The sequence below is a fragment of the Rhinolophus sinicus genome, linkage group LG17 (genome assembly GCF_036562045.2).
Source record: "Rhinolophus sinicus isolate RSC01 linkage group LG17, ASM3656204v1, whole genome shotgun sequence".
Lineage (NCBI taxonomy): Eukaryota > Metazoa > Chordata > Mammalia > Chiroptera > Rhinolophidae > Rhinolophus > Rhinolophus sinicus.
The window spans coordinates 7,935,898-7,948,709 of record NC_133766.1 but is presented as its reverse complement, the minus strand read 5'-3'; the positions used below and the strand labels follow the sequence as shown (position 1 = coordinate 7,948,709).

Genomic DNA, 12,812 nt, shown 5'->3' with positions numbered 1-12,812 from the left:
GAGAGGGCTTCCCTCTGCGGTCCAGTAGTTCCCGCGAACCCTCTTACCGCCCTGCGAGTGTCCATTGGTGGACAGGACGATGCTAACAATAGACGGAGCAGGCCTTCCTGAATGACGCCATGCGGCACTTCTCCAGGAAAATGTGTCAAGTGCTCCCCGGGTTCTCATGCTGAAGATAAGCTGGCAACTTCTTCCCTGTCACTTGAGGACCCAGGGCACTGAGATCGCTGAGGAATGGCTCTTAGGTCAAGCGTTCCCTCTACTTAGAAGGTTGTGGGACACTCATATTTGTCCATAAGCCCTCAATAAGTTTTTTTTTTTAATAGGTTGTGGGAAGCATTTCCTAATAACTTGCTTTGCTATTAAAAATAGTAAGGCCTAGCACCCTCGATTTTACACTAATTACCCCACCAGCGTAATGTGGGAATTAATTTAAGCACCGGCATTTTCACTTCTGTAGTGTTTAGCAGGACCTTAGAGTTTAGATAGAACACAAATCAAGGCTGACTGAAGGAGTGGGAGAAGGTGGGGTGTGGTGAGAAGTAACACCGCCCCAGGCATGGAGAGAGGGGGTCCGTGTGACAGCCAATTTGGTACCTCAGGCTTAGACTTTTCCCATCACAGTCCATGGAAATTAAGGACCCAAGGTTAAATAATGGTGGGTTACAAAAGGTGGCTGGATTCTAGCCATAGACCGTGTAGGGCAGGTAGCAAGACTCCAGCCCTCACCTGGAGTTCCAAGGCCACGCTCAAGACCCTGGAAGGTGGACAGGAAAAGTCAAAGCCCAGCCATCCGACAGAGGCTGGGGCACCAGGCAGGCTGGATCTCAGCCACCAGAACCAGGGCCGGGGCTCAGGAGTGTGGCTCAGCCACAGTGGTGGGGGTGGGAAGGAAGGGCCCAACGCTGAGAACTGGAGCCCAGGAGCAGGCTCTTGCTAGCAGCTGGGAGAGAAAGGGCTTCCTAACTCCTGACTCTGATAAGAACTGACCACCGGAAATGGAGCCAGGGCAGAGTCTGCAACCAAGATGAAGAGGCCCACCTCTGGGTGGGGAGATGGACTTCCATACATCAGGGTCCCTTTTGGCAGGGTCTGCAGAGAGAGAAGAGGGCTCACCAGGACCCTAGAGGGCAGTGCCAGCTACGTTGGTGGGGCAGTGTCGGTCCTGGGACTCTGCCTTCCTCTCTGCCAGCACTTCTGCTTGATGGATGGGACATAGGGGGAGAGAGAGGGTACTTTCCTGTGTGTGGGAATCCCAGGCCATGAAGTGCAGGTTTGCAGTCTGCCCCGCTATCTCTGGGCCCATCCCTGAGAACCACGGCTCAAGATGGTCTGGAACAGGAGGGCAAAGGACGGAGTTGAGACCCGGGTCATGGAAAAGGACTCAGGAACAGCAGGTGCCAGACAGGGCTGATGGGATGCACCAGCTTCGGGTTTGGTGGCCTCAGTCACAATTCTAGACACAGCACCAAGAGGCCAATGAGGTGATCTGGGACCACATGATGGAAATTTTCCGTGGCCACCATTGCTAGCGGTTCAGGCAGCCCACTCAGACCCAGGCGGAGAGGGACGTTGAGAGAGAAGGGAGGCAGTCCGTGGGTTTGGCATCCAGGGTCAGGGTGGGGTTTAGTACGAGGCCCGGCTGTAGATCTAAACTAAGGTGCAGGACGCAAGGCCAAGGTCAGCGGGACAGACTGAGCTACCCGTGCAGATGAGACGGAGCTGAGCACCTAGTCCCCTAGTCCTGATCTGACTAACAGGGGGTGCGCGGTCCTGCCGGAGTCCACAGGTGTGGTCTGCACCTTCGAAGACCAAGGTTCCCAAGGGGATGGAGCCTGCCTGTGTGAGGTGCCCATGGCGCCAGCATGAGGACTTAAGGAGAGCAGAGGGCGGGGACTCACACGGCTCTTACACTGACCGTTCCCTGGGCTTCTCTGTGGGGAGGGAGTGGTAGATGCAAGGTTGTCTTTACTCTGCTAACAGAATCGTTAGGCGATTTCCATCACTGTTCTGCCTCGCCGACTCAGCTGTCTCTACCTGGGCCACTCTACCCCCCACATCTCTCTTCCTCCCTATAGTTCTGCCCAGAGGAAAGAAAGTTCAGAATTGCCAATAACTGCAGCTTCCCATGGCGACCCAGCAAAAGAGAAAGGGACGAGAAAGGTAGCATTAAGGATCTGCTTTAGACTCACCGGGTTAGTGTTAGAGGCCCGACGTACGGACACCAGGGGTCCTGGTCATGGTCATATTCAAATCCCTCTCTGAGTATAGAATCTGGAGTTGCTCTTTTGCCTCTCCATCCAGCTCCATCACCCAAGAGGGAAATTATACGTTCAGCCTTCACCCTCCTCCTAGGGGTGGGTGGGGGGGACTGTTAGAATCACTTTCATTGTCCCATCACTCGGTGGCACGTTTCCACTCTGGACTCCTGGTCCATGGTGGGTAGCATCTCGGTGGGTCAGAAAGAGCTGCATGTAGGGAATAGAACCCCAGCCTCCAGCACCTAAAGACCCCTCACCTCTGGCTGTTTCACTCGCTTTTAATTTGAAAGAGGAAAATTGTCCTCAGTCCTCGGTGTAAAAGTGTCAACAGAGCACAAGACAGGACAGAACGGGATTAATATGGTTTATGTGACATCACTGGGCTCCAGGTCCTTCGCTGCATTATCTCATTTCATCTTCACAGTGACCGCCAAGCACTTCCATTACCATCCCCATTTCACAGATGATGGGAAATAAAGCTCAGAGGAGTTAACTCCACGTGGCAGGAGCGGGGGCTTCAGACCCAACTCCTGACCATCTGTTTCCATAGATACAAACTCCTGCCCTCAGCTCAGCGGTTGTCAGAATGTAACTGGCATCGGAATCACCTGGAAGGCTTGTGATACCGTATTTCCCCGAAAATAAGACCGGGTCTTATACCGTATTTCCCCAAAAATAAGACTGGGTCTTATACTGTATTTCCCCGAAAATAAGACCGGGTCTTATATTAATTTTTGCTCCAAAAGATGCATTAGGGTGTATTTTCAGGGGATGTCTTATTTTTTGCATGTACAACCATCTACATTTATTCAAATACAGTCGTGTCATCTTCTGGAACATCGTCATGATGTACTAAATGCGTCCGTCTGGCTAACGATCTTAACTGGGGCTTATTTTCAGGGTAAGTCTTATTTTCGGGGAAACACGGTAGCATAGATTTCTGGTCCCCATCTCTAGGCTCTGACTCAGTAGGTCTGGGTGGGGCATGAGAATTCTCATAGCTGTCCAGTTCCCAGGTGGTGCTGACGCTGCCGGTCTGCGGACCCCACTTTGAGAACCAGTGCTCTATGCCTTGATGCTTTCCACCAACTCATAACCCAAAGCAGCAAATTACAACCCTAGATTCTCCCGAGAAACAGTGAGAGGCTCTTGCCTACACACCTTGTGACGTGGGTGGTGGCAGTAAGAGCTCTGCAGGGTCGTGACAGCAGCCAGCAGCCCCTCCCGCCATCCAGGCAAAGCTCAGCTGTCAGCAGGGCCTCCTGCTCTCTCTGATAACAATACCCTCCCCTCCCTGCCAGGTTCACCCTGTGGGGAGTGGACAACACAGGACGACGCTCCAGACCAAGTGACGTGATCGTGAAGACCCCTTGCCCTGTGGTGGATGATGTGAAAGCCCAAGGTAAGGGGCACTGAGGCCGCCGGTCTGCAGGGGGTGCCCCAGGGACCTCCCCTTGCTGTGACGAAAGAGGGAGCAAGAGGGTCGAAAGGAAGTTCAATGGCAAAGGGGGCCTTGAACTGAGAATTCAAGGCCCAGCCGAGGAGCGTCACCTTTCCGGGAATACTCTTCCTGCTCTTCCACCTCTGCCTCTGGTGGAATTCCTCACCATGTCCCATTATTCCGCACAGTCCGGAAGTCACGGAGCCAGTAGGAGATGCTGAAGAAGGCCCCAGACACACGTGGTGTGACACCAGGTGCTCAGTCCGTGCTAAAATCCCCATGACCTCTGTCCTCAGGATGCCGATTGGCTGTCTTACTCTTTGCATATTTCTATGTATATGAATTAAAGCATGGAAAGGCTACAGATTTGAAATTGATTGCGATACCATTCCGTCCCTCGACAAAGGTCTGTCAAAATCCTTTTCCTCCACTTTTTGGAGTTATTATGGACCAATTCTTTGGGAAACGGTTGTCCCTCTTCCGTGCACCAGATCAGCCCTTGTCAGTTAGGAAGAGTTTGTCTTCAGTCAGCGTCCACTGCACAAAACAGCACACTTCTTGGGGCCCTTTCCTCATGATGCTCCCTTGTCTTAACATCGTCCCCCATTCAGGGGCTTATCACATCCCCTCCACAACTAGAATTTAGCAATCCTGGGTACCACTTCTACAGGGCTCTGGCATGAATCAAAATGACCTGATCCACCACCAATACCTATTCAGTAGAACTGACCCGATAGTCTTCACGCGTTAACAGAGACCCTGACTGATGCTGGAAGTTTAGGTTGTGCATGTTTCAACGGAGAATTATTGTGGCCACACTGGTCTTCCGGTATCCCTCAAATTATTTTATATATGGCTCCTGACTCCCACTGTATCAGGTTGACCACGAAGGACACCACCCCACAACATTCAAGGGGTGACGTCATGATGACACAAAATCACAGGGGGGAGATGACCCGGACCTACTTTAATTAAAGTCACAGATGCTGTAGCACTTGAGAACTTCTCAAATGCTTTGCACATTTATTGTCTCATTTAACATGCCTGGCACATTAAGAGCACTGCCATCTGGTCATCGTAAGGCTGCTTCTTAAAACTCTTTCACGGATTGCCATTTTTCCTGGGACAAAAATCAAAATGTGTAACAGGCATCGCGGAACCTCCATGGAGTGGCCCTTGCCCACTTCTGCAGCTCGCCATGCCCACTCTCCCCATTCATGTCTGCATTTCAGCCTCACCGCTTTCTCGGTTTCTCCAACACTTTTTCTCCAACCATCTCCTCTTCCACCGAGGAGCCTCTGCATACGTTGGTCTCATGAACTCAAATGCTCTCCACTCCCACCCTTTTCAACTGATTAAGTCCCTTCACCCTGCAGATCTCAGATCAAGTGTTCCTCCGTCAGGACAGAAGGGGTCAAGGGACGTAGCTACATGTCCTCATAGCACCATGTTTCTCTCCTTTAGAACATTCATCTCCATTTGTTATTATAATCATGTGTTTGATGTCTGCCTATCTCAATGGACAGCGAATTCCACGAGAGCAGGATCCCATCTCTTCTTGACCACTGTTACGTCTCTAACACTTAGAAGGCAGAATGGTGACCAGTTGGTTATAGAAAAATGTAGACTCTGGGGTCAGACCATGCAGTTTCAAATTCCTGCTCTGCCATCTATGTACTTGACCTTGAGCAAGTTATTTCACCTCGTGCCTCAGTTTACTAATCTGTAAAATGGGGTGAGGGATAATAGAACCCTAGATAATAAGTTTCTCGCCAGAATTAAATGAGTAAATTTATGTGAAGTATTTTTTTAAGTGCCTGTCGCAAAGTAAGTGTTCAGTCAATGTTAGGGTATACATTCTGGGATGGTGACCCTCAGGGTCAACCTGATAGAACTGGGGTCAGGAGCCATAAACAAGGTGATTGGAGGGGTACCAGCAAATCAGCTTTGCCATAGTATTTCTCTTCTTGACACTTGCCCAACCTAAACTTCCAGCACTAAGCAATGTTTCTATTAACATACAAATATATTAATATGCAAATGCTATCATTAACCATATCTGTTTTCTCATAGGAACTCAATAAGTATTTACTGAATGAATAGAATATTGGCCCCATTTTATAGATGCAGAAATTGAGGTTCGGAGTAACGATAAGCTGACCAGGGTCACACAATTAGCGTCCTACAGAGCTCACATTCAGGTTTGTTACTTGACATCAGTTCCCATTTGGCCTATGATGTAACTTAGATATATTTAGAGGGTTATCATGTAAAAGACCAAAAACCTTTCTTTGTCTCTGAATACCGATGAAGAAAAGACCTACATTAAAAAAAGAGAAAGTGTTCAAGCTAGATACCAAAACCTTCTCCCTTTCAGGACGATTGGTGTCCGCTGGGATGTTCCAGTAGGATGAAGACCTTTAGGTATAGGGCAGATGTGCTTCTCTCTGGAGCAAGTGCTGCCTGGCTCATGGGGTATGGACAGAGTGAAAGCAGAGTCTGGGGTTGAGACCCCCCACATGAGCGACTGTGTGGGGAGCACCCGTGGCACCCTTATTTCATCCCCTCTTGATTTCTTACTCCACTCCAGAGAGGAGCAGCTGATGAGGAAATGCCCCCGTTATTTCTGTTTGGGGGGATTTGCTAGTATCCTCCCTGCAGCAGTGGACACCTTGGGCTTGCTTGCTGAATAGGTAGGCGGCCGGCTGGTGGGACTTCAGGGGGTGATTAAAGGTTGGAAGGGTGCGGCATAACACTGCCTGTCGGAATAGGTGGATGGAAGCAACTCTGATGCAAAGAGTGGCCGGCATAGTCTCGTCAGCCCAGCGAGGTCACGGGACTCTTTCTCTGTAGGGCTCCTTGGGGTTAGTTCCAGCCCCACAATGTATCAAGAGGGTCTTCTGACCACTTGCGCTCCCTGACAAAAGGGTTTCTGCGATCCCAGCTGGGAGGATGAGAGGGAATTTAATGCTCAGAGCACAAAATACCCAGGGCCTGATCTCCTGCAGCCGGGAAGGAGTCCTTCCTTACAGGGCAGCTGTGATTAATGAGTTCGGCTAATTGAGGGTGGCCTCGCAAATTAATACAGTGCTAGCAGTTCTACCAAAACCCATATGCTTTGCCTCCTTCCAATCCAGACGGCGATCATAAATATAACTCACTTGGGTCTGAGTTTAAACCTAATAAAAAATGAGAATTACCTTTTGAGTGACCCAGAACATGACTTCAGCTCCTAATTACCGAGCAGGAAGCCAGACTCGACTCCTTATATGAACATTTTTCATAAACTAGGTGCATTCTATGAAGAATTCTACCACAGCATGACACTAAAGCTACTGTGCAAGTAAGTGTCGACCTGTAGTTACCAAAACCGCCTTCCCCCAGTAGGAACAAGCTAGTCTCGGCAGTGAAGTCATCCTAGTCTTCAGCTTAGGGCGAGGTCTTCCAAGAGTGCTTCATGAAGCCTCACTAAAAGACAGCTATTTCTCTTCCATTCCTCCCCCAACATCCATCCTTCTTTCCTGATGCCGAACAGAAGTACTCATCCATTGCTTCATTCGCTCTTAACACAGCCATTTATTGAGCCCTGGTATGAGATGCTAACGAAATAAAAATAATTACGCCCAGAATCTATGTTCAAGCATTGTATCACCAGAGTTCATGAATTGATCAAATCCTGCAACATATATTAAGCCCTTACTAAATATATGGCCCCTGCTCTAGGCATTAGGGGCCAAAACCTACTGCGCCACGGAGCTTCTATTGTAGCAGAGAAAAACAAGCAACAACAACAAAATAGTCACATAAGTAATATTTCAGGTGGCGATACCTGTTCTGGAGACATAGAAGCAGGGAGAAGGGGTAGGAAGTACAGAGGGGAGAAGTTTAAGGAGAGTGGTTTGGGAGGAAGGTAAAGGAAGAAGATCATTTCAGATAGACGGGCGGGTGTACCGAGATCCTTGGCATGTTTGAAGGAGAGAAAGGACGTGTGTGTGGTGGAGAGAGCTGGGGAGAGGGCGAGGAGTCGGAGAGGAGCTCTGAGAGGCTACCGGGCAGGGCCCATAGGACCTGGTCCGCAGAGTAGGGGATAGGACTCTGCCTGGGGTGGAGCTGGGCAGCCCTGGAGGACGTTGAGCAGAAGCTTGACATGAGGGGACTTAATGTCTTACAGGATATTCTGTCCGCGGTGTTAAGGATGGGCTCCGAATAGCGGGTCTAAGGTGGAAGTAGGGAGACAGCTTAGAAGGGAGGGGGGATGATGGGCTGAACTGGAATGATCGTCCTGGAGGTGATGAGAACTGGTCCAGTTCTAAATGATTTCGATGGTAGGACCCCGGGATTTGCTACCGGATTCGATGTGGAGCAGCGAGGAAGGAGAGGCAAGCCAGTCTTATCGTGCACTGTGAAAAGTGCTGTGTGGAGACAGGTACAGAATGCTGAGGGAACCCCAGCAGGCCCATGTAGTTCGACTGCTTGTGAGGTTTACCCAGCAGACCCCAGCGGCCCGTGTGAAGGCAGAGAAAAGGCAAAACACAGAGCCAGCTGGCTGAGGGGACTAGCAGTGGGCCACGTGGATCAGATCCGGTAGAGAAGGAGGCAAATACGGGGCAGACGGCTGCAGAGAACGGAGGAGCCAAAGGGCCTGGGGTTTCCATCGCTGAGGAATAGATTCGATGGCAGTGAGAAGTACAGGAACTGTGAAAGGAAGCTGTTCTCACAGTAGGCGATAGTAGGATATACTTTTTCAAAGATGGAGAAGTTCTCAGGCATGATGACTGACTTTTGGTAACTGGCGGGGTGGTGGGGAGGTCTCTAGACTTAGGGACCTCTCGGTTGGTTGGGAAATGATGTCACCCAATAGGTGACAAGAAATGAGACGGAGAAGATGAACCAGATACCAGATTCCTCCATGGATGTAGAAGAATGGTCAGGAAGTGAGCAGTGGGAAATAGGAAAAGGCAGGTGAGTTTGTCAAGTGGAGGGACTTTTACACATACACAGAGAAGTAATTGCCAGGGGTCACGAGAAGGACCCCTCGCCACTGGAAAAGGCTCCAGCGAGGTTTCATCCACCACAGGGCTAAGGAGAGAAGGAAGACTACGGCCGAGGGCAAGGGTGAAGGGAGAGTTGTCGGTCATGTCATCATGTTGGTCCCAGGGGAAGCAAGGGCAGTTTTGAGAGAATGAATTAGCAGAGAGCAGCGGTTTCCAAAGTGTGATCCAGAGCAGCAGTGTCAGCATTACCCTGCTAGAAATGCAAACTCTCAGTTCCATCTGAGACCTACTGAACTGGAACTCCAGTGGGAACCAACAATCTGTGTTTTCTCAGCCTTCCAGGTTGAGAATCAAGTTTGATTCTCAAGGATGAGAATCATTGGCGTGAAAGGAGCACAGAGCAGGATGGGGAAGAGAGGGGAGGTGAAAGGACCGATAGAGTTGGCCAAGGGGGAAGAGGGGACCTTGCAATTCGGAAGGTGCTCAGAATGACAAAGATCTAAGGTCATTGGGGGTTCATCCTCCTCAAGTTTTCATGTGGAATTCTATGGTCAGTTACTTCACTGTGGGCACAGACTGAGGTCTCAGGCAGCTCCCAAAGAGGGACAGTGATAACTTAGGATTTCCGTTCAGGGGACTTCCGTGATAGCTACCAAGGAAGCCGTGGGTAGAGGTATAGCCGCTTCCCAGGATTCTTGCCTCATCGTAAAAAGAGAAGCCGCTACTGGGGGAATATGAAAGCTCAAGGCTGCCCCTGGAGCCACCCCCCTCATTTAAGTAAGACACCCTCCCCCAGTCTCTTGGACCCTGTGTGTCAGTGTCTCTCTCATGGCATTGGGAAAAGCGTGATCTACTAGAAAACTGGTAATAATACTACAAAAATAGCATCTACTCTATTGTCCAACTCTCCCCCTCTCTCACCTTATCCCAGACATCATGGCTTATTTGCTGTTTGCAGATATGCCACCCACCCTAGCCTGGGAGCCTCTGCGCTGGCATTTTCTCTCCTTGGCAGGCTCTTCCCCAGACCCCTTCCCTCTTCCAAGTCTTGGCTGGAATGTCATCTGATCCATGAGACTACCCTGACCTCCCTGTTTAGAATCACAATGCCCCACCCCGCACTCCCAACTTTCCTTCTCCTGTTTTATTTTCCCTCATTTTTTAACACATTGTGTTTCACTATTTATTATGTTTATGGCTTAACTGAATGTCTCCTATGACTAGACTGTAAGTGCCTAAAGGTGAGCACGTTAGTCAGAGTTTCTCACTAATGTAGCCCAAGTGCCTAGAAAACTGTCAAGCTCATGGTGAACACTCAGTATAAATGTGATTGAATGAATAAATGTATGCTTTCTGTGTCCAGACATTGCGCCAAAGAACGGCTTTACATTTAACATCACTTTTAGTCTCACAATAATCTTGAAATGTATATATTAGTAAACATCATAGAACAAACAAGAAAACTAAGACGCAGAGAGGTTAAGTAACTTTCCGAAGGCCACACAGCAAATATAGTGGAACCCAACCCCATCTGTTGCCATGGTGCTTATTCTTAACCATTCTCCATGGGTCTACAGGCTCAATCCCAGGCCTGTTCATTTATTCTGTGGCCTGAGAGATCTTGGCTCCCTTCTAATAACTTGGTTTCCTTTTTTATGATGAGGATGTAGATACAGCCTCCAATCTCTTCACCTGCATTTTAACTATTCCCGGACATCATGCATGTTGGAGAAGGGAGACAGATGCCTAGTTGGAGTAACTCAGGACTCCTGTGAAGCTGAAAGCGGGGTAAAATGAGAACTAAAAATGCCTTATATTCTTTTCTGTCCTTTGAGTTAGTGAATTCTTGAGATGCTATGAAAGCGAATGAAATAATATCTCTAAATTCTCTCAGTGGAGACAGGAAGAGACAGCGATCCTCATGCCCTAGGAGCCTGACGTATAGATCGTCCTGAATATAGCGTCCCATGTATTGATGTAGGCTTTTAAGCACACCCCGGAGGGAGATTCTGTTGATTTGGGGAGCTTTGTAGAGGAACCTGGGCCTATCCCATCTGGTCTCAGGCACATCGGCTGCGGCCATCGGGAAGCACCAGTTTTCTCTGGATATTACTGTTGCGTTACGAGAATAGCAAACATGCCAGAAAACAGCATCTCTTTCATCACTGTTCTCAGTGGAAGCTCACAACCAGGGCCTGGGGCCTGGGCTGCTGTTGCCCATTCCCAGAAATAAGAACCCTTTGATGTCAGTAAAAGGGCGGGAGAGGAACCCCAACCCTCCGTATCTGGGCTCCAGTGTGATCACCCACATTTTTCCTCCCCATTCTCTTCTTAGTGCCCACTCCCTGCTTCCCATTGAACACCACACAGCTCTTAGAGCAGTCCCTTTGCTCTTTCTATCTCAGCTCATGAAGTGACACATGCCCTGCACACCCACTAGGACTTCCTCTGATTTGGCACCTATGGGCCAACCAGGCTAATGTTCTCTACTCGAAACAGTAACTCTGGAATTGCATCCCCTGACTGCCTCCTGTATCTTAAATCCGTTAAACACAACCACCCCCAGTGCATCAGTGCAAAAGAGCAAAGGAAAATAGATAGTTAAATCTTGCCTCCCGCCCACACTGGCTACGTGACCTGGGGCAGGTGACCTTGCCTCTCTCTGAATGTCCTCATTTGTAGACCAGAGACATTCATACCCATCTTGCAGTGGTGGGTTGAGGATTGAAATTCACGTGTGTGAAGTTCCTGGCAATCGATAGGCCTTTATTAAACAACTGGGGAGACCACAGATCTTTATTTTCTAAATCACTATCATTTTTAATCTCATGATTCTATTTCAACAACTGGAGAATTTTAGAATCCTGAACATGTAGGTGGATTTCTGAATGAACACTATTTGTCATGCAGCTAAAGTTGCCGGCTCCAAGAGTTTGGTGGCTAAAGAAGCGGTATAGCCCAGGATAGAGAGAGAGACCCTCTCCTAGAGTAGACACAGATGGCCCCCTAGTCATGAGTTCCATTCACTTGGCTAACATGTTTTGATCGACTATATTGCCTGGCCTTGGGCTAGCCACTCAGAGCACTGAGGAAGTCAGATCCAGTTTCTATCCTCATTAGCAAGAGGCCAGATAGGAAAGTAAGAAAATTATTGTAGTGTCTGGGTAGAGTAAGGGTGGGAAGTTATTTATTCCAACCCAGGAAACTCCTGCAGTGACGACTCTATCATTACCAGCAACCCTGAATTCACTTGGAACGGTGACAAGGCATCAGGTAGCTGTGTCTTTCAGCTAACGGGGCGTCACATGGGCAAAGTGCGGCTTAGAAACCTATAGACTTAGTTTCTTCATCTCCAGAGCTAACACTGGACCCGAGACAAAGCATTGCTCACAGATCTTAGTTCCCAGCTGTTTAAGAAGAAAATGTAAACAAATCTTCTTTCTGACAGGTTTAATGAGAAAATCTTTCATAATACAGTGCTTTGCGCTCCCAAGGAAAAACTGCCAAAGCTACCCAAATTCATTGCCCCCTTTGCCACATCACCAAGCTCAACTTAGCAATGCATGTCTTGGACGCAGAAATAGAAAAGATATAAATTAAACTGAAAGATTACTCACTTGGAACTGCAGAATATACTGGATTCAATTTATGTGTCACCACAGATCTGCAGGCTTCTCTTCATATCTGGTCTGGGCGGCCCTCGCAAAGGCTGCAATCATACATAGGCCAGGTTGTTTTTGGCACTGCAGGTGCTCACGCTTCCTCAAGGTGCTCAAGACAGAACCCGACACCGCCTCACTTCTTACCTGAGCCAAACGCCTGTCCCCCTGCTGCCCAGGGCATCCCTGTTGCTTTTATAAGACCCACTTGGTACCCAAGCACATCCAGCCTAAAAATGCAGGGGCCAATATAAAGCCCCAGGGACCCATTGCAGGGTAGGACTGGAGACGGTCTTCTTCCGTCCCCGTTGGATGGACCGTTGGAGACCCAGTAGCTTCTACATCCGCCCCTGCACACCCAGCCACCAGCTCCTCCGTGTACACCCTTCCTTTGGCCCTGCCTCCTTCCTAGCTGCGTTTCCCTCCCTCCTGCTTCCCAGGGATCGCATTGGCCGTA

At 49.2% G+C, this 12,812-nt stretch overlaps 1 protein-coding gene across 2 annotated transcripts in view; it reads left to right on the top strand.

Annotated features, from left to right (window-relative positions):
• ASTN1 (astrotactin 1) overlaps nucleotides 1-12,812 on the top strand; it is a 290,332-nt gene that overhangs the window by 269,469 nt on the left and 8,051 nt on the right. For both annotated transcript variants that reach the window (XM_019728222.2, XM_019728300.2), the window contains exon 21: nucleotides 3,563-3,663. In XM_019728222.2, the coding sequence (XP_019583781.2) occupies nucleotides 3,563-3,663 (101 nt within the window). The remainder of the gene's footprint in view (nucleotides 1-3,562; nucleotides 3,664-12,812) is intronic.